Genomic DNA, 21,914 nt, shown 5'->3' with positions numbered 1-21,914 from the left:
ATCCAGAAAGGAAGCAAAAGGCGGTTTCGCGATTGTTTTCTTTAACAGTAAATTCTTTTCAGCTATCTTTTTAGAACAATGCTCTGGTAGGAAGTGTTGACAAAAGGCAGGAGGAAAATAAAATGGAAAGTGAAAAATTGCTGATGGCCGCCGGTGTGACGGCGGCAGTCGTTGTTGGTGCTTTTGTCTTTTGGGGACCCTCGGGTAAGAATAGGTGATGGGTTCTCTGGAAAATATCCACGGTTCCGGCACGTATGACTCCAGTTTCGATTCCAAGCAAATTGAATTGACTATTTCATCCGGAACGGTTCCAACAGTTCCGGACGGTTAAAATGGTACCGGACGATTCCGACGATTCCAACGGTTCCGGAAGTTTCGGACGATTCCGACGGTTCCGATGGTTTGTGGTATCGTCCAGAACCAGTGCCACCTTTTTACTATTTTTTTTCATCTATCTAATAGCAAAACATTCTAGCTCGTAATTTATATTGTTCCACCTGCAGGCTCATCCAAGCTTCGTCAACGCCGTGGTCAGATAGCGGGATTGCATAATTTTGGCAAAACGTGCTTTCTCAACACGCTGCTGCAAGCGCTCGCTGCCTGCCCACAATTTATTGCCTGGCTGCAGCTGCACAACACCAAAGATAAGAAAAGTTTAGTATCGTCGCTGCAGAACGTGCTGGAGGTGGTGAATGGTACGCATCCGACATTGCGCGGCGATCCGTACGCACCCGGTGCCGTCATCCGGGCACTGCACGCTCTCGGCTGGGTCATATCACCGGAGGAGCACGATGCACACGAGCTACTACTAGTGATGCTCAGCTCGCTAGAGGAGGAAGTATCGAAACCGCGCAAAATAGGTTGCCTGTCGGATGCGCTCGATGATGTGGCGGGTGGGTTCGGGGGTGAGATCGGATTCCACGCAATTCCGGCACGCCCGTCAAGTGCGATGCTGTCGGACTTTTGTAACGCCGAGTACGACGAATCGACTAACCTGATGCGTTACACACGTTCCGAGGCACACACACCCGACTCGCCGCATTCGGTTTGTACGGAGAATGAGGAACCGTCGCAGGACTGTTCGCTTGTGGAGTTTGGTGCGTCACCCTCTCACACGATCCAGACGGCTTTTCCTGGTGTTTCCGGGCGACGATTTGGCAACCGGCAGCCAACTATGGTGCGACCACAGCCCGGGAACGATCCGGCACCGGGTAGCGATGCAGGGAACCATTTTGCCGGCAAACGCCACTCGGCATCGTATCGTTCGCTGGAGCGTTTAAATCGTGGCCCCGGTAGGGTGTCGGTTTGGGGCGATAAGCAACACGCCCAAATTCCTCACCCATTCCGGGGTGGGATGGGCAGCCAGCTGTGCTGTGGTGGATGTGGGCACAAATCCACGGTACGGTACGATAAGTTTGACAGCATTACATTGCCACTGCCAGAAATGGCCGCACCCGGGCTCGGCATCGGCAACCTGCTGTCGGACTTTATTCAGCCGGAAATGTTGGATGCGGTCCAGTGCGATGCCTGTCACGAAATTACCACACACACAAAGACACTCACGTTCAGTAAACTGCCCGCCTGTCTTTGTATCCATATTGCACGCACAACGTGGCACGCGAGCGGTCACGTGCACAAGCGCCTGGACAGTGTGCACTTTCCCGAGACGCTCTCCATGGCACCGTACAGCTTTGTGCAGCCGGGACTGAATAGCAACATTAGCACACCGTGGGGATCGACCACATCGCTTTATTCGGCCGGTTTGATGGCTAGCGCGGGGCAACACGAGTCGGCGGCCGGGCTGGATGCGATCGGTGGCAGTGGTATCAACAGTGGGCCGGAACCATCCGGTTCGATGAGCTTCGGTTCGTACACCTTCGGTGCGATGTTTCCGCGCAATCTGTATCGCTTGCTGGCGGTAATCGTGCATTCTGGCGAAGCAAATGCTGGCCATTTTGTTACGTACCGGCGTGGTGCGCTACGAAACTCCTACAAGTAAGTGCTTCCGAATGCGATATCCTCATTATTTTCCAACGTTGTTTTTCTAAATAATTTATTTTCGTTCGTATTTTCACTTGCAGATGGTACTATACGTCGGACACAGTCGTGCGAGAGGTTCCTATCGAGGAGGTGTTGAACAGCTCTGCTTACATGCTTTTCTACGATCGTGGTTCATCGTCCAAATATCCTTAAGAGACGCAAAAACGTTCTTTCCTTCTCTCCCGTGTTTGCAGTGTTTGTGCTCTCTGTACAATCGTAATGCACAGCACTTAAGTTAAGCTACACACAAGTACAACACAGTTACTGTTAGATGGATGTGAGATCCTTGAGGCCGAGGGTCACGAAAAATTTCGAACTCTTAGGAATGTTTTTGATTTTGTTCGCTTTGAAATCGCTTCGTGAGAACCTGGCACATGCACAAGCCACCTGCACAAGGCAACAGGAAAAAAATTGTCCGAAATCGTCATATTGTTTTTTGTTTTGCCAGTTTCACACCGATTTCGGCAGTTTTAAATTTCTTGTGGCCCGTGCCCTTAAGATTTTTTGACGGTTCAACATTGATTTCAGCAGTTGGAAATTGTTTCTTGTCCTCTACAAGAAAAATAACACGAACAATTTTGTTCTGCTATAACTCTTCTTATACCGTGCGTTACAAAACAAAAGGGGCATTAGTGTCTAGAGAATAACTGGAAAAGTTGAAGAGATAGATTATTGTGATGTTCTGCCAAGTTGGAGGGGATTAAAAAATACGTTTATTCACACTTTTTTCCAGTTAAATATATGTAAGAGTGTGCGTAAAAATATGAAAAAATGTTTTAAATTTTTAAATTGTCTATAACTGTGCAGAACAGCACATTTATCAATCTCTTCAACTTTTCTAATTATTTTCAAAAAACAATTGTTCTATTACGCACTGTAGTGTTTGACGTGCAAGTACTAAAAGGAAGCTTCAAACGTCCGTGCAAAGGGACAAGGAACATGTGTAGCCAACAACATCTCAAAACCCAAGCTCCATTTGTTATCGATGTCTTTGCGCTTTAGTAGTAGCAGAAGGTACATAAGGTACGGACGGTGTTATACGAACAGAGAGCTAACTATAAACCAGTACATTTTACAATCATAAAATGTCCCATAGCGTGACATTTTGATTTTGCGCCAACCGGTATAGAGGGGGAAATGAGCAAAATCCAAATTCACATTTTTGATAGCCACGATCCTTCAGTCAGACATCGTTGTAAGTGTTACTAATTTTAAGCGTAAACATGGTAAATATGGTTTTAAGCGTATCGTTGTAGGATGTTTGTAGTGTAATATTAGTCTAGCAATGTACGATATTTTGTAGCTTTAACAACGGCTTTAGATACAGTTGCCAGCATTTTTTTTTCAAAAAGAAATTATTCTTGTAATGCGACATTCTCTGTGCAACGTGTGTTACTGATATGCAAGTTTCAGTTTTCTTTCCTTTCGTAGTTTCTAACCACATGTCGCCTACGTGCTTATGTTATTTGCATTTGAAGAAACTCTGAAACGCAATGTGCTACGCGCTTGTGAACTGCAGACCTTAATACTGGAATATTGCTCCATAGACATAGCATAATATAGTTTTTGGTAAAACAAAGCCACTCCCTGGCTTACTACAGCGCCAGTGCGCATTGGATAGATTTCAAAATAACAAAACCTCTTACTAGATAAATGTACTATTTCACGAATTAAATTGTAGCAGTGGGATCTGCCCTGTCGATGTTTAGAGATATTCTACTTCGAAAGCAGAACGTAAAGCTAATGAAACAATGAAAGATGTATTTTTTCGAAATAAATTCTTAAACCACAACGAAATGGAATTGCTACAAATGGTTTGGTTTTCATTCTCCTAGTATCGCTTTTCACTTCTCATTTCCCACCCCATCCGGAAAGTGTCCTTCGACTTCACGACTCTTTCAGTGGCTTTGAGTTTTCTTAACTATATTCGCCTTTCCGGAGCATCCCTGACTGGGGATACTTTGAAAACGCTATGTGATTCAATGTGATAGGGGGAGGGGGGGGGGGGGCGGTTCTCGGGCTAGATACACTGCTGCAGCAGCGTGGCTGTAACATGCAAAGATCCTTCGTAGCGGGCCTTTTGGAAAATCGTAACGAGTCGCCGGCTCCATTCTCTGCGGTCAGCTTTTACGTCTCGGTAAGAATTCTCGGAGCTAGGAAACTGCTAGACCTTGAGAAACGTCGTACTCGTTTCATGTTCCTCAGACTAATTCCAATTTGTCACATGCCGCGTTTCTCATTTGTATCCGTTCCATGAGTCCGTGTACTCGTTAGCGTCCTTGTCTTGATCAGCTTTTTGTCTTCTAAAATAAACTAGCTTTAAGATGCTTTTACCAGGACCTCAAGGTCCGCTGAATGCTTGAATAAATTAACAAATCAACTAAGAACGAAGGAGCTCTCGCGCGAGTACCTCCTGACGGCTGCCTACTGTGCCCATTGGTTATTCCGCCACTGCTACTAGCTCATGCCGGCCATCGAACTGCTTACTAGATTTGTTTATACCTTATGGTTGGGCATGCGAAGAGTTAAACAGGACAGCTAGGACATTTTCGAAGGAGTCCTTTAAATATTTCCCAACGTTTCAAACGAAACATTACGAAATCGACTTTTCAAAACGCAACGACTCCTAGGTCGGTTCAGTGTAATGGCAATGAGACAAAATAGCCGGGAGACAGGAAGCAATGTGTGACATTGGGAAGTTTGTTTTCGGAAGGGGTTGGGAACTCTTGGTATTCCCTTTTTCCCAATGCCCATCCCCAGTTGGGAAGAACAGACACACAAGAAAAAAAAAACGGGGATAAAAAAATCGATGTGTTCCGATCATGCAAGCAAGACCAAAGTACCAAAGCCACCGGGCAACGCCGCAACCTTTAACAAACCAAACAGGCTAGCGTACGAATTTGTGTCCAGCCCTATTTAGTAAAAGTAAAAGGCACACCACAACACACACACACAAACATGGTTTCCCGATTGACTTCACATTGTTCTTGTTCCTGCTTTGGGTCCAACGTTATTCCCGCGCTCGCTACCGGCCGATTGGGGTTTAAATGCGGGCGCCCGAGATTCTTAGGCGCGGAGGCACTAACTGGTGTTCTGGTTTTCGGGAGGCGAAGCAAAAGCTGGACGAAAATTGGCAGTAATGTGAAATAGGGTAAATAGCCATTTTCGGCCTAAGTATGGCATTTGCCCGGCAAAGTGAGGCAAACATAAGCAAAATCGAGAGTGTTTACTTAGCATTGTAGATTCCGTAAGTGAGCTTTATGTTTTGTTGTTGCTGTTGGTAAATTTTCCACAACTTGTTGGCCGTGCTTCAGCAAACGAAAGGGATTAAATCAATTGGCTTCATTAATGTATTGACCCATAAGGATGAGCATTGAGGAAACAGAAGACAATTTTTTTTATTGTTTGGTTTTTTTTTGGCCGGGTGTGGGGGGAAGGGGGTTAAAACGGTGAACCGCTCGGATTGATGGTAAACGGCAATAAAGTAAACACGGCGACACGCAATCGTAAGAAAAACGCCAACAAGCGAAGATAGGGGGTGCGAAATCGAAGGAAAGCAAAAGACAGCAACAGAACGCATTTTTTTTTTGGTTTCTTTTTTATTATTATTCGAAAGAGGATCGACATGTGGAAGCGATCGATCGGGAACGAGGCAAATGGGGTGAAGGGGGAGCGGTGGTGGAGCAGAAGAGTAGGGGAGACCCGCGCAGTGGGACGAAGGGACCCACCGGTGGGTCGGTGAAGGTTTGGGGTGTGATCGAAAAAATAAAGACAGTCGGCCGGCTGCTCGAATGGATCAGTTTAAATTTTGCTATCCACGAGGGAAGCTCCATACAGTTCACGCGAGCGGACGCGCGCGCGCACCGTTTTACGACAATTTTTTGGCGATCTTTTTCTTTTTTCTTCTCAACGAGGAAATCCCAATCGGTTTCGTGTACTTAGAGCCACTTTTTTTGTGGAATTAGAAGCGGAGGGCCAGAAACCTAGATTGGGTGGCAAGTGAATTTTTCTTTTTCGAAAATTTGTTGGACAATAATTTTCGCAACATAGTGACATTTTATTGCAGTATTAAATAATTTTTCAAAATAATCTTAAAAGTACAGTTTTCTGAATGCATTGTGTGGTGTAAAAGTGCGCGTATCGTTAAGTCAAGGAAGGCAGATAATTTAGCAAACAAGCGTTGGTGAACAAGCTCGCAGAGGTAGGAGATATTTGGATATTGATTTTTTTGTTCGCTTCGTTTAAGTGCTTTAGTTTTATTTTCAAACAAACATTCCATTCCCCAAGTTTAAGTTACATCCGATTTTAAACAGCCGTGTGAACAGTGAAGCTACGGAACAGGATCGTAAACAGAAATCAAAGGTCTGCAATCAATCCAAATTCTAACGGAAAATCTTAAACACGTGCATCGCACGTGGAGTGCTGGTTGGTAAAATGTGCCTACAAATGTGTGGACTGCTTCCGTTGGTGAACCTAATTACTCGCGTTACCTTCCGCCCTAGGTGTTTCTCTGTTGTTCGCTAAGATTAAGATAAGGATGACGAGTCCGCAAAAAGCAGAGCAGACAACATTTAGATTTTTGAATTTGAATATTTTTTGGTTCTAGATAAACAAAGATAACGCTTTCTGATTGTTGTGCCTAGCAATAATTGTGTTTAAATAATTAGAGATTCTAGATCTAGTCGTCCGCATCCGATTTGTCGCTTTGCCGATGGTGTTGACGGTATTAGCGCCCTGCACCGTTCCACATTTCCATAGATTGATCGATCGTCGAGCCATTAGGGAGTCATCCACTGACTGATAATCATTGCACCCGGAGGATGCCTCAGCAGTCGTCGATCAAATTGCATATGTCTCTACTGTCACCCACTCGATCGCTGGATGCTCTCTCTCACTCCACATGCCGCTTTCCCGCGCGTACTCGCTTCCCTTTCCATTTAGCACCGACACATCATCCTCGGCGTTGCCTTGAACGGGCGTCGTGCGCGTTCTGCAATCCGAAGGTGACCGACCGTGCGGTGGCGGAGGGATTGATTAAAATGTACCCAGCGTAATGACACCGACCCTGTTTCGGGTGGTTTTAACTAACATTGTACTGCAGAGCACCCTTCGCGCACATTGCATTCCAGGCAGCGGCGCGCCTGGTCAGCCATTAGCGGTAGTGTATCGGTAGTGTTAGTGATGCAAGATGATAAACGCAGCGTACTAGCAATACTGATCAAATGATCGATACACACACACACATACGCACACTCAGCACCCCATAAATTTCGCCTATTACTGTCCGGCCCGCCCTGGCTGTAGGGTACTATATAGTCCCGGTCCGAAGCTTATCTACGAATCGTGACACGTGCGTGCGTTTATTTAAAATACTTTTCTCTCTGTACTATGGCAAGACACTTTCATTGGCACTGTAATGCGTGCACTGTTGCAGAAGCCAGGCCCGAGGGTGTTGGCCACCTTAATTGTTCCTCACGAATGGAACTCAGTCATGTTGTGGAGTATAGCAGTAACATGGTTGTTGGAGTTTGGTTTAACTTCCTCTGAACGGATTAGCGCCAGGATCACCATTGTGTTTTAGTTTTTTTTTTTTGCAAGATTAAACATACTAAGACATTAGCCTAAGGCTTGCAAAGACTTGATTTGGAGGGGCAGGTTTATTGGTAAAGGTGCTAGTGTAGGACCTCAGCTATCCAGATGTCATGTAAAAGCAAATCAAAGAAGCTCTCGAGTTTTTAGGCTCTGGTGGGATTTATCCAGATTTAAGTTAGTCGAGAGCTTAAGCTTAAGTTTAGATTGAGCTTAGAGTCCAGGTCTAGACAAACTCAACATGGCGTTAAGTCCTGTATGGTGTAGCCGTCTGCGCACTGTATGTACTCGCCCACCATTCACAGGCATTTCCTTTCTATATCTAACTCGCACTCTTGAGGATTTTGGTTCGCAATTATGCGACGTGTAACCTTTTACAATGAAGCACAGCAAGCTGGACGTTCTTTCTACTCTTGTTTATTTTTCATCTTCACACCCATCTGTAATATAATGCAAATTACTCACTATGCAATGTCAAATCAACCGATTTGTCATCCTGCCTTAATGCACACATTAAAATACCGTGAATCACACGACCGCCCCGACAGACGGCAGAACAGTTTGGAGCAATGTAGACGAACGGTTAGAAATTGTATTACTCCCCCAAATAAGCGCGCCATCAACGGCATTGGCAGCCGCCGTCGACGCTTTATTGCCGTGCGTCCAGCACCTTGACGAGCGCGATCGAAAACGCGACGCAATCCGCACGTCCGCACCGATGGACGGGGACGGCGGGCACGTCCCCGCGACATACCACCTGACCGGTCGGATGTAGGTGCACGAACTGCAGCGGATGTGCAGGTTTGGGCGCAAATAGAATGAAAGTGACAGCGTGCCGGGAGGGGAAGTCCCCCAAGCTTCGGCGTGCGCGCGCCGTTCGGTTGACATTTTTTTAAAGGCCCCAATTACTCACGCACTGGCACTGGTAGCGTTTGAGCGATCACGATTGCGATGCGGTGATTAATTTCTCTCCCTTCGGTGCGCATTCCCCAAAAACTGAATGCCGAACTGAAAGGCAATCATTCGCGCCAGCTACGCGTTTTCTACATGATCCGATTAGTGATCGGTGTTGGCCGCATTTGGGGTCACGGACTTGCACGAAAGCATCGTGTTCTTGCCTGGGCGACGAGGTACCTTACCGAAGCCTGAAGCTGAGCTGTAGCTGTGGAACACCACAAACAGTCATCTCTTTAATGGCGCGCGCGGGGAAGAATCGTACAAAGTACTATAAGCAGATGCAAATCCCGATGCGAGCGGGAGAGATTAAAAAAATTTACATTTCCCTTACATCAGCCAGCATGTGACGTGTCAAAAGCGCACATATTTCGCGTTCATTGATCCGGCGGTTGACATTTTTCAAAAAAAATATTATTACATACCTGGCGTTACCACGCGGCCGTCTAAAGCCAACGTCAACCGTTTCTTTCCGCCATGTTTCCTGCCCAAAGGTAGTAGAGCAAACGAGACTCGCCTCTTTCATCCCATCGGTCCTGCGCGGAAGTGAGCTTTGGTATTTTAAACGGCGCACTATTCGCGTAAGGAATGTACGGGCGTGCGAATGGAGGGGTTTGGGGGGGAAGAGCTCCAAAAAAAGCATTTTATGGGGCGAAAGCGAATGTAGGTCTGTCTTAAAAATCGATATCGAACGGGCGGCGGCGGAGAAAACCCCCCAAGCAAGGAGAGAAAGGAGACCTAACACGAGCAAATTTGTATGGTAATGAGCAGCCAAACTTGCCACCCTATTTCTTCTCCTGCCATCCCAACGCGCCGCCGAAATGCCGGTAAAATTGTCCTGGTAAGATTCTTTTTTTGTTTTTGACGAAGTATTATTTGTCTTTTAGATTAAACAGGCGTATCTGGCCGGGGTGACGCTGGTCAGCCCGGAGTTTTGCGGGGCCCGAGAATCCCAGTACGCTGGAAATCAATGTAGCCATCGCCACCTCCCAGAACATCCCAGAAGATGAGATCATTGTCGGGATAGATCTTCGGGCTTGATACGCGACCACAAACCAAAAAGGTGCAAAGCGAGAGCGCTCGTGCGCGAGTCATCACTTCGCATCTATTTAAAAATTATTAGTTTTATGTCTTTCCGTTATCGATTATAGTGCGACAGCCACCGTGATCGACGCGCCGTATTCCGGGAGGGGAATATCCGCGTGGGCAACCATGGCGAAGCTTTCCCTGCCCTGCTCACTTTCGGCAATATTTTAATGAGAAGAAAGGTTCTCATGTTCTTGCGCTAGGAACGCTTAGTGGAATGGGGGGAGAGGGGGGAGGGGGGGGGGGAAACGGGAGTATTTGAAACAGGCGAATGGCGAAGAATCGCAACATCGCAACATCGTGAAAGTGGGACAATGTTATGGGGGCACAACAGCGCTCATGGACAGCGCTAATAGGTGAGGTTCCTGAAGGCGTTAATATCAGACTCTGGATGGCCATTAAGTTTTAGTATGTGGATATCATTTTGCCTATCCGCTGGAGGTCTATATTGAGATGTTTCTTGATGCTAGAATCTCTGGCAGTTTATGCCCCACATGCCTAGAATCGCAGTCGTCAACAAGCGTTCTGTGTCTGCTAAATGTCGACCTATGTAATCAATCGCTGTTAACCACGGTTAGTAGCTGTCAAAATCTAAACAGAGCAAACCGTCAGCACCAGATTAACGATTCTATTCCGCCTATAATCGAAAGCAAACGATCCGTCAAAATCCTTCACGCACGGCTTGACAGGTACAATTCTCGGCACTTGTATCCTCCATCAACAATGTCTGCAATGCCCTTCTCCTGCTGGGTTGGAATGTATTTGCTATCTGTCGTTCCACTGCCCGCCCGGACTGTGCCGTCACTTCGCGAAACCAGATCCACTCCTCTGGATCACTCTGGACGCCAAAAAGCAAACACCAAAACCGGGCACATTAAAAATGCTGAAAACCGATGCGCGGTGGATGTCAATATATATATGTGTATTTATTTTTTTTATAAACCAGTTCCGTGCCAATAGCACCACTAGTCAGCGTCATCACTTCTGTGGGCCCCCAATGGTATGGTATGAAAATGTCACCGCCGGGGCCCCACCGTGGCTTTTGATGCTTTGGCAGCCATTGCTGGTCGTCCTGCCCCTGATCCTTTCCTGTCTATAACCCACCGTTCTTCGTACTTCGATCCTGTTCTTTTCGTCCGATCTTATCCCATTTGCTCTGGCGGTAACCTTATCGCATGCGTTCCGTGTGATTCGAAATGCACAAGAACCTGTGCAAGAACCGCAGAATGCCCGCTTAATGCCAAAAGTTATATTGTTCTCGATTCCGGAATAGCGGGCAGAATCGTTCTGCTCACCTTTAATGTTTGGGGGTGGGGGTGCACGCCGCCTGATGTGTGGGGGGTACGACACAGGTAACACAGGTGAGTTTGCAAGTCCTCATAATTGCGTTTGCCACCCTGCCACTTTCCTGGTGCCACCCTGGCTGGTGGTGGGAAATAATATCATAAAACAAGAATATGCCAACTAGAACGAATTAAAGCGATCAAGTTTGAAAGATATTGTGGAAGACAAGGGAAGCCTGAAGTTGTTCCATAAAAAAAAAAAACATCATCAGCACAAACAGTCCAGTGGCTTATCGTGGGGTGTACATCGGGATGTTTTGTTCTGCATGTCGTCATTCTGCTCTCTGTCAGATATCCAGAGCAGTCTAGAAGCGCGCCCTCTTCTCCATACATGCTGATTGGCGCACCTTTGTAACGTCGCACTGGTATATTACCGGCAAAGTTGCAGGATACTGACAAGCATTTTCGGGCTCATCAATTCAAATTTGTCAAATCGTTGTAACGACAGCAACAGCATCCCGGTTTACCCAATTACCCTACGATCCGAGCACGGTGAGGGTTTTCTTTGTCCTCTCTTTCTCTCTCTCTTTCGTTTATTTATAGAGACTTTGAGAGTCTCTGCCGACTATGTATGCCTCTAGTCCGCAGAGGTCCTCGCACGCACTGGGGCTACTATTTTTGGATAAAGCTGGCGAAAGAAAATAATCATTTAATATTTAAATTGCCTGCCGCCACGGCAGTCCACCGATCCGCGTCGGACGTTTCAACCAACCAAGCGCTGTTACTGTTGCTTCTGCATACTTGTAAAACCTCGTCGGCGATACGAAAATGGACATGACATATTGGATTTGATTGTTGTCGTTATTAAGGCACATTTGACAGTAAATGAAGCTGAGGATTGATTTCGTCCCGTTGGCGAGTGTTTTTTTTTGCGTGAAAGATCACATAATTAGCATAAATCGTGATCGTCCCGCAGCACGCAATCCCAGCTGGTAGATGACGGTGCGAGAGCATCGCGGGCGACTTTATAATCTAATATTATAATAATACGTGAGGAGCCGACCGTGACCACTGGGGGGATACTTGGAGATAAATGGGTTGCTGCGATTCGGGACGTCTCATGGAGAAGGAACAGATCTTGCGCTAAGCAAGATTGATACACAAAATGACCTTGATATTTAGGTTACCGACCTTTAAGGAATTTACGATCCTGTTTCCACTACGCGGATGGTACAGCATGTTTGGGGGCTAGTTGGCGTTTGTTTTCCCCCTCTGACAACAGGTAACTGTTGATTCGGCAAATTTTGGATAATGTCTGCGAGGGTGAACTTTATCGATACGTTGATTGACAGATCGAGCGCATTATGGCTGTCATCCCATCGTGGGAAAGGAGACTAGCTATTGAGCCGTGATCCTTATAAATCCCAAAACAAAAGAGGACATATCCTTTACTGGTGCCCATCGTCCTTAACATTTACGCACAGTACGATTATTGATCGATGTCGTGTCGGCTGACATATAGAATAGTCCCCGGCGTGTTTACATCATGTGCAGTACTTTGGTGTTGCTGCTTACAGCTTTACCACCCTCAAGAACGGTCCCACCAGAACCACCTGGTTCGAGATCGTGTTCGTGATTTTTTTGTTTGTTTGTTTACTTTCGTAAGGATTTTTCCACCCTAGATCGACCATTCTTAAAAAAAAAAGCTGTCCTTGTCCTTAAACCCTGTTTGAAACTACGTCAAGCTGTCAGCGGCACGAAAGGGATTGACATTTGCGCTATTGATTAATTGTCCGCATTAATTGGCTCGATTGGACCGAAAAAACAATATCAGACCGAAAATGGAACGGAGCCAACCAGATATCGCGTGTCAGCGCGAAGTCCCCGAGCAATCCTGTTCCACGGATGCCTTTCTAATTCTCGGCCATGCAATCTGACAGCAGCAGGCGGTGTTGTGGTTTGATGTACGTGATGCTGCTGCTGCTGCTGCTGATAAGTCCCTAAATTAGTTCAGCGTTCTTTTCAGCGTTTCGAGCCAACGTTTTGATTGCAGTAAAGGTTTCGAGCGGAAAAGAGACCGCGAGAGGGTGAGAACTTTCCAAACATGGACATCCTATACATTAAGCTAATGAAAGCGATTATCATTAGCACTCCAGCACAAAGCCTGACGGCACGAAAACATACATGTAGCGTTATCAAATGTAAAGCGTCGTGCCTCCAATTTGCATGCGAACTCTGCTCCAAATTATCCCCGTCATGATTTACGACGGAGATCGCCAACACGCTTGATTTGTTGTGAAATTTCGTCCTGCACAGTGAATGTTGCAGATTTCCCCAGAGCGAACCACCGAAATACCGTCTCCAGTTGGACAACTAGATAGGCCAGAATATGCCACACAACGACAAAAAAGATGGAGAATTCCAACCAGACAAATGACAGGGACCGATAGGCCAGAAGTAACATGCGACATCTTTTTGGGTAAGCAATCGGTTTCTCTTCCGCGACAGTAAATCCACCAAGAAAGATGGCAGCGTCGCCGTGATGCAGCCGATACGGCTCAGCTGGTCCACATATCACACATCCCACTTCCTGAGTCGTTGCCGATAAGACTGTCAGCGTTGGGCGGTTTGTGGACATCTGAGCTGAGTTCACTGCTTCGCAGTGACACTGGGCACCACTTCCGCAACGATTCTTCCTTCTGCCCGAGCGGTGACCACCACTCAGTTCCTCTATCAGCCGTATATACGGTTGGTGATATCGTAATCACAGTATTATGCAAAAACGTCCCTTTTCGCCCTGCCTAGCTCACCCACCCCTCCCCAACATTCATTTGCGGTCAATTCAATACGCGCTGAAACGACATTTCAGTCCAGTCTCAAGTGCGTGCTGAGGCTGCGTGCGCGTATCTTCCCGGGCACTATTTAGCCATTCTGTGTGTGTCGAGATTCTTTGCTTTTTTTCGCCCCACCAGAAACAGAGCAAAAACCCTCACCGAGCAGAGATTAAGTGTGCTGCGTTTTACAGGAACGACGAACTGACGGGAGAGAGTATCAAAGATTTATTCAAATCGTGGCTTAATTTATTTGCTCACCGTAGTGAAACCGTGTGTCCCGGTTTTTTTTGTTTTGTTTTTGCTGTTGTGTGATCTTCCTTGTGCGCCATGTTTTGGGGAATTTTGGGCAAATTAATCATCCGACTGCTGATGGCAGAAATAGTCCTGTTCGGTTCGGATCAACCTAACGGCATATCGCTTGTAATGGCCGCCGACGCTTCCAGCCCGACGGCAGCGGACGATGATGGTAAAGTTCTGATTCATTTTTCCGTGTAGCCTCGCACACCTTATACACACACCTGTCAATGGCGGCAGGTGCAGGAAGTCAGCCAAAAAAATCCCCCTCAAACTAATGAACGGTCCCCGGAACAGTCACAATCAACAAGACACTAATTAAATGTCACGCTTTTGCATGTCCATGTGTGCGCGTGCCGTTTATCTGCTGGGATTAAAGTGCCAACGAACTGTCTGGAGCACACGGTCACGTCGGGCACATTCGATCAGTACTTCGCACTGGCGGACATTGGGAACGAACCGTCCACCAGCTATCTGGTGAACGTTAGCTTCACGGTACTGGTGCGAAACCGGCAGGAGGAGCTAGCCATTTTACTGTCCGGCCAGAACCGCTCCTACCAGCATCCAGATTTTGCCCGCACCTACGAAATGCGGCTCACCAACGTCTACACGGTGGTATATCGGGAAACGCTGAAAATGCAGGCGTACCACAGTCCCGCGGATAAACTGTTCCCAGCGGATCACTTCCGGCTACGGTTTCTGGTCAGCCGGGACGGTAACCTGACCGTGCTGGTGAACGATAACGTTCGCCGACCGTTGCTGGCAGTGGTAGACGAACGGCAGGCACTCGACGTACAGTACGTGAGCTTCTCGTCGCGCATGAACGCCTACCCGGTCCGGTTCCTGCTGGGCTGCGGTTTGCCACAGTACCGAGCGATCGAGTTGGTTGCCGAGACGGCCGGATCTGCAACCAACCTGCCGCTGACGGATGGTTCGTGCCCCGTCTGCCCGAAGCAGCGCTGTGAAGTGGTGGTAAAAGCGTGCGCCGACACCACCAAGGATCCGAACGACTCGACAGTAAACGGGGACCTGGAGCAGCAAAAGTACTACTTCTACTTCAATCTCTATCTGATGCGGAACCGGACGAAATCGAATGTACTTGCTGGCGGTGGTGTACGCAAACCGACCGACGATGGTGTGTAGGTGGTGCTGCTGTGTAGATAAAGTTGCCTACATTAATAAACATGCACGAAACAAACATCCGGTGATGACTGTAACAGTGGTGCTGCCCTCTATGTTTGCCGTTGCGGGCGAGTGGCCTCACAATCGTACAAGAGTGAGCCTGACCGCCCATAAACTGAACAAGCGTGTAGTTAAACTTTTGTCCCATCAGCAGTCTCCTCTGTCTGCCTTTGCGGGTCCTGATAATTCGATGGTAATTCTGCTCCAAAGGTCCGTATGCTTCCCCTCAACCCAACATGGCTTGACAATCATAATGGACGGCCCGAAAATGTCATACACCGCGTGGGTCAAGTTCGGCCGGGCCCACTACATGGGAACCGGACGAGACAGCGGGCAGCGGGGTGCTTTAATAATGTCTGCAAAACGCGCTGAAACATCTTCATACATTCCCGTCCCGAGCAGGGTGAGCTGCTGTTTTGTCTGCTGTAATTGTAGCACTCATCGTGAGCGGCTACTCCACTTCTCGCTCTAGAGTTCGCCTCCCCCCCCCCCCCCCCTTTCCCCCGTGAAGTGCGTTGGTTGGTTGCTATAAAAGTCATACATCCGAAGAGGTGGCACCTGGAAGTGCGCAACGAGCGTAAATGGCCGCTACATTATTTATGGACGGTGCGGTGAACTAAGCCACCCCTGGCTGTACTTACTAGCCGTTATGATGTTACGAACAACATGTGCAAAAATAAATGCAACCGCTGCTGCGACACAAAATGGCCTGCCCATCCAGACTCCCGCAGTTCCGTCCGTTTTCGTTGGTGTGTAGTTTTGTTTTACGTGCTCCAACTACACGGTACAGTGATGTGCGAAAGGTTAAGCCATAGTTACTGCACGACGTGCCCTATAATGTGATTACGCATTACGCACGACAAATGGGGCCACTGGTAGTACTACTGGTACCGGAGAGTTGGCGGAGCACGGTGCGCTACACGGAATTGGAAGCATTGGTCCCGGTGGGTCGGAGGTCCCGAAATGCCAAATAAAACATGACGGATGCAGTGTATTGTTAAGCTGTAGAACCGCTCTATAGCGAACAATAACCATATCCTTAGCTTATCTTGATCCGAGCAAATCCGATAGTGCGCGACACATACATTACAGATGTAACGAGGCGCGCTTACCGCACCTGCACACCGAGTCATCCGCAACGGTCAAATGTCAAATTTTCTAAAGTGATCCTTCTCCCTGTTTTTGTGGACCGCGCGTTACTTTACGCACCACACTGTACGGTGGCACGCTGCTCACCCGCTTCGTCCCGTCAGCTCGCATACCGCGGCGTTATTACTTAACGCGGTGTTAATGTCGAGGATGCGATCTGCTTTTCCCATCCACCCATCAGCACGTTTCGCCCTCTGCTTTACGCCTTCCTTATCTATGCGGGGTTGTGGCCGGTTGGCGACAAAACAAAAGATTCGCTACGGACCCATACTTGCGAAGGGCCTCAAGAGGGAGTTAACAAAGTATCCGGGGCCCACCCCAAACACACACACACACACTGCACAATGCCGGTTCGGGGGGAGGGCGGGGAGGGCTTTCAAAAGGGCAGTGTGCGTGTAGAATCTTCGCATCTTCAGTAATATTAAAAAAAAGTACCTCTGGCAGCTTTTTAACCTTTAAGCGGGCACCGCTCGATTACTACGCGAAACTGGACAAAAGGTCAATTTGACATGTCGCGCCATCGGCCCTCCAGTGTCCTTCCAGCCAGGGTGGCATGGTGCTGGCGAATGGATGAAAAATAGGACCTGCGATGTGATGCGCTTGTCAGCATCGGTCATCTTCGATAATCTGCACCTACCGCCGGTATGCCTACATCTCCACGCACTGAAAGCCGTCCATAATCTCTCTCACTCTCTCTCTCTCTCGCTCTCCCTCGCTCTCCCCACAATCCCATGCTTCTTCTGGCCTGGGTTCAGGTATGTTCGGCTGGTTTGCGCATCTTCGCACATCGGCTGCTCATCTGCTCCTGGAGGACGTTCGCCCGGGCTTAATAATGACACTGGGCCACGTCGGCAAATGTCAAACCACATCCAGCCTCCCTTATTCCGGACCTTATCGGGGAGACTGGTTGGGTGAGGGGAGAAAGGGGGAGGAGGCAAGGATGATGATTGGGCGCGGTGGGGCATATTTACGGCAGTAGGCAAAAGAGGAATTAACACATTCGAGCGGGCGCGCGAATTGGTGCCCTTTTTTTTTTATTACTATATTGTGGCCCCCGTAAAAGTCTCTTCCTTTCCGCAATAGTTGGTAACAATATAGCTGCGCTTAAGGATAAACTTGACTCTCTCGGTCTGTCTGGGTCGCTTGCGCGACGCGCTCCAAACGTCAGCAGCCGATCGACGGTGCTAGCTGATTTATTAAGCACACACACACACGCATGCGCACATACTTTCTGGCTGCCGTCGGACAATCTCTCTGTCGAGAGACAAATGCTGCTAATTGCTCAAGAGTACCTTACGGGCTGATTGGGCCGCTCTGCACGCCACATCATTCTGACGGTTGGTTCTAGACATTCCGGCACGCTGCTCGATGGTCTGGTTGGTTCTTCCGGTTGCATTGATCGCCGCATATGCGCTCACGCGCGTTTATGTGTGTGTGTGTGTGTGTGTGTGTGTGTGTGTGGGCACACGATGATAAGCTCGGAAGCGTACACTAAAAGGCACAGGCACTGAATAAAGGAGTACCGCGATTGCCCTTTTCGGAGGCCGCATACACATACGTCCTTGACATTTAGGCATCGCGTTCTGGATCGCGCCGGGACAGGCCCGATCGGTTGGGCTACCATTCGCTACGTCTCTGTGTAATGTAGCGTGTTTTTTTTTTTTTTGCATTACACCATCCGACGGGTGTTCCTGCGGTCTGCTCCCGGTACACCAAATCGGGGCTAATGTTCTATGAATGTGGTGTGCGGAGGTGTTTTGTTCCTGACTAGCGTTATCTTACGCTCTGTCCTCACAACTCCCATTGCATTGCACATTTGCATTCGATTGTTTGTGTGCATGTGTGTGTGTGGGTAGTTTTGGAGGTTCTTGGAGAATTGGTGGGGAAGTGGAGGCGCATGCACAAGGTGAACGTTCTTGGGCGTTCTTATGGTTTCGTCTGGTTTCACGTTCACCTTTTGATGCTTGAAACCCCATCCGAAGGAACCGGAGAGCAACCGATAGCCGGTTCTGATGACATTCCGAGCGAGCGTACAGTAAATTAGCTTCAACACGGCTCCACTCCAAAGTGCTTGATAGAAACGTGTCCACCCAGTGTGTTTCGGATAACAGCGTGCGCTGATGATGGCAACGTTGGGCACGGTTGCGATCAAGTCTGCATATACTCTTTAAGTTTATTGAAAGTATAATGTCATCATTCTAGCCATCACACCCACGCGGATGCGAGATGTTGCGGAGAAAGAGAAAGAGAGAGAGAGAAAGAGAGAGCTCTAGCGTCTATCTACCAGCCAGGCCAGCATCCTTGGAATATTCGCCGATAGATGATCGTGTTCGGGTAATCTTAATCAGGATTAAAATGGAGTATAGTTAAACTCTTTTGTGATTTGTATCTGTTACCGTTGCACTGCTACACTAGTGCATCATAGTTTTGCACCGGATCGATATGTTGAGGGTTGTGGGTGTGTTGAGTGGTCTAGCCTCCGTGCTCTATGCGATCTGATTGGTGGCGTCGGCCACCGGTACCTTGCCGCCTTTCTCACCCTTGCTGCTCAGGTAAACGTTGAAGTAGAAGAAATACTTTTGCTTCTCGCTATCCGCACCGGACGCCTGCATCAAGAGATCCTTGGAGGTGTCGGAGCAAGCCTTCACCACCACCTCACACTTTTCCGGCTTGGGACAGACGGGACATTTGGTGGCCTGATCGCTCGATGTGTCCTGTCGCTGTCCAGCGCTATCATCATCACCGGATTCTTCGTCCTGCTCATCGTGGTCGTCATCGGTTGCACGGTGCGCCATAATACTAGCCTCCTCGGCATCGTGCATCGATTGCGATGGTGGTGCAGGTTGTTGTTCGCCCCGCGGGGAATCCGATTCTTGCCCGTCAATCGGTTCGATCGGTAGCTTCCGTTGGGCCGGTGTGCCCAACGCTGCGTCAACACAGTTGAAGTAGAACGTCACCGGGTAGGCGTTCATGCGCGAGCCGAAGCTAATGTAAGAAACTTCGATCGGTGGCCGTTCGTCGTGCACGGTCAGTATGAGTGACTTCTGCAGCCCCGGTATGGAGACGGTAATGTGGCCTGCGCGTGTAATTTGGATCCGTAGCCGGAACTGTTCGCCCGGGAAAAAGTTAAAGTTGTGGCTGTGATGGGCGGACATCCGGAGCGTTTCCTTGTAGATAACGGTGTACACGTTGCTGATGCGCACCTCATACGTTCGGCCGTAATCGGGATGTTGGCGTGACCGGTTGCTAGCGGAGAGAAGGATCGCCAACTCTTCCTGCATGTTGCGCACCTGTATGAACAGTGTCAGGTCTACGACGTTCTGCTCGGACCGGTTGTTGCCGATTTGATCCATATCGAAGTACTCCTCGAACTGGCTGGTTGTTGTGGTGTGATGCTCACAGTTTTCGCCCACTAAGAACGATAAGAAAGCTTTATCTACCTTCCAAACCTTCTAGTTTCTCGTCATATCGCTTACCATGCTGAGCTGTGACCTGACTGGACTCATCGGTTGCACTCGATGCGCCGTGCAGACGTAGGAATGCCTGTGCCCCTAGACACAGTATCCCGAACAGTACGCGAAACGTCATCCCTTGTTGGCGCGAGAACCTGCAACGGCAAAAAATGAAGGCAATGCTCATCAACACTTTTCTCCGCTTTCTAGATGTGCTGGGGAGTGTCCAGGGTGCGGCCACTGTTGCGGTGGTTGCTCCCAGTGCTGCTGCTCGCCGCTACACCACGGGAAGTTCGAGGCCACGGGCGCATGATGGAACCACCGGCACGCAATGCAATGTGGCGCTTCGGCTTTCCTAATCCGGTCAATTACAACGATAACGAGCTGTTCTGCGGCGGTTACGCAGTGCAGTGGGAACAGAACCAGGGCAATTGCGGGGTATGCGGGGACGCGTACCATCTACGATCACCACGGCCCCACGAGGCGGGCGGTGAGTATGGCAAGGGTATTGTGTCGCGTCGGTACGTGGCGGGGCAGGAGGTCGAGGTTGAGATCGAGCTGACCGCGAACCATATGGGCCGGTTCGAGCTGTACCTCTGTCCCAACAACAACCCGCAGGCGGAAGCGACACAGGAATGTTTCGACCGCTATCCGCTGTATCTCGCCGGTACGCGGGAGGTTCGGTTTTTCATTCCTCCCGAGTCGAAGAAAAAGGATGTGTTCCGGTACCGTGTGCAGCTGCCATTGTACGTCAGCTGCACGCAGTGCGTACTGCAGTGGACGTACTTTACCGGTAATATGTGGGGAAGATGCGACAACGGTACCGAGTCGGTTGGTTGCGGAAGACCAGGTAAGTTTGGGTTGAGGCACACGCATGTTTTACTACGCCAAATCTAGGTGAATTGCATACATTTAGGCGGACGTGTCAAGGCTACTCGTTACTGGTTTAAAATCCTCTTTCGAACTAATTCTGACGTTTATTAGCGAATTTTTTTTTTGAAAGTTTGTTATTGTCCCGGTGAATTTGAGGGCTTTGTTGTTGTTGTTATATTAACACTTCACTCTCTTCTAATTTTCTCCGGACGCTTCGAAAGAAACGTTCCGTAACTGTGCCGACATCAGCATCGTGTCCAATACTGGTGGAGGCCGGCCTCCACTCTTTGTTGGCAATAATAATCCGTTCCTGCTGTACTACCGGGACTTCCGCGATCCGAAGCCTGATAACGTGTATCCACTCATCATCCGGTAAGATCCATTCCAATAAAACACTTAAAACCCATCCAAATAAACAAACTACCCCTCAACATCCTTTCCTGCCACCAGGGACCAGGTATGCCTACCCACCGCAACCTACCGCAGCTTCATCGGGATGGAGGATTGGTGCCAGAGCAACTGTCTCCGCTATCCACCGAACTGTCCGGAAACGGTGTGCCACTGTCCGTAAGTATTCGCCACCACAATTACGTACCTGTTGTTGTACCACGAAGGCTATCCGCGACCGAGCTGATGTGTGATATGTGTTTTGCGATTGCAGCCAAACGTGTGAAGCGATCGGTGAGCTGCGAGGCCGCGAGGGAGCCGACGTATACTGTCTGGACCAGTGTCTCAACTTCAAGTCCAACTGCCCAGCCGACAGATGTCGTTGCTACTAAATGCGCCATTGCAGACAGCGGCCGTGTTATGTGTATGTGTGTGATTGTGTGTGTGTGTGATTGCGTGTGTATGCCGTATTGCGTCGAATGAACGAGAATTCTCGGGACAGAACATGAAGGACGAAGCGAAGGACGCGAACTCCCGCTTGAACCGCAATGCCCTGAAAACTTTAAGAAATGTGGGAAAATAGGCGTACTTCACACCAACGTTTTCGTGTGCGCGTGTCTATGGTGCCAGGCCGTACTCAAGTCCGAATTTTGCGACATTAGGCAAACATTTTCTCCCTCGTTCTCACTCACTCTCTCGGTTTCTTTAGTTCCGGTTCCTCTGTCAAAATGCAAACGAAACAGATAGAACATTGCTTCCGAAAAGTGTCGCCAATCAAAAAAAAAAAAAAA

The 21,914-nt window shown here is 48.6% G+C and overlaps 5 protein-coding genes across 5 annotated transcripts in view; 4 read left to right on the top strand and 1 right to left on the bottom strand.

The window, feature by feature from the left end:
• The window catches only part of LOC126567383 (histone deacetylase 4), a 171,247-nt gene that overhangs the window by 142,132 nt on the left and 7,201 nt on the right, over positions 1–21,914 (top strand). The window lies entirely within an intron of this gene.
• Positions 119–2,204, top strand: LOC126556862 (ubiquitin carboxyl-terminal hydrolase 30 homolog). Its single transcript, XM_050212404.1, has 3 exons — positions 119–204; positions 504–1,995; positions 2,082–2,204. The coding sequence occupies exons 1-3, from the start codon at positions 123–125 to the stop codon at positions 2,191–2,193; spliced, it is 1,686 nt and encodes a 561-aa protein (XP_050068361.1). The 5' UTR covers positions 119–122; the 3' UTR covers positions 2,194–2,204.
• On the top strand, positions 14,114–15,223 carry LOC126562553 (uncharacterized). The gene is made up of 2 exons (XM_050219102.1): positions 14,114–14,252; positions 14,460–15,223. Exons 1-2 carry the CDS (start codon positions 14,114–14,116, stop codon positions 15,221–15,223), a joined length of 903 nt encoding a protein of 300 aa, XP_050075059.1.
• LOC126558820 (uncharacterized) lies at positions 18,898–21,311 on the bottom strand. Its single transcript, XM_050214895.1, has 3 exons — positions 21,218–21,311; positions 19,888–20,018; positions 18,898–19,823 (listed from the first exon to the last, which is right to left on the bottom strand). Exons 1-3 carry the CDS (start codon positions 21,226–21,228, stop codon positions 18,898–18,900), a joined length of 1,068 nt encoding a protein of 355 aa, XP_050070852.1. The 5' UTR covers positions 21,229–21,311.
• LOC126559048 (uncharacterized) lies at positions 20,069–21,533 on the top strand. Its single transcript, XM_050215154.1, has 4 exons — positions 20,069–20,713; positions 20,958–21,108; positions 21,187–21,303; positions 21,398–21,533. Exons 1-4 carry the CDS (start codon positions 20,074–20,076, stop codon positions 21,513–21,515), a joined length of 1,026 nt encoding a protein of 341 aa, XP_050071111.1. The 5' UTR covers positions 20,069–20,073; the 3' UTR covers positions 21,516–21,533.

This window comes from Anopheles maculipalpis, chromosome X (assembly GCF_943734695.1).
Source record: "Anopheles maculipalpis chromosome X, idAnoMacuDA_375_x, whole genome shotgun sequence".
In the NCBI taxonomy this organism is placed as follows: domain Eukaryota; kingdom Metazoa; phylum Arthropoda; class Insecta; order Diptera; family Culicidae; genus Anopheles; species Anopheles maculipalpis.
This window is presented reverse-complemented; position numbering and strand designations above follow the sequence as displayed.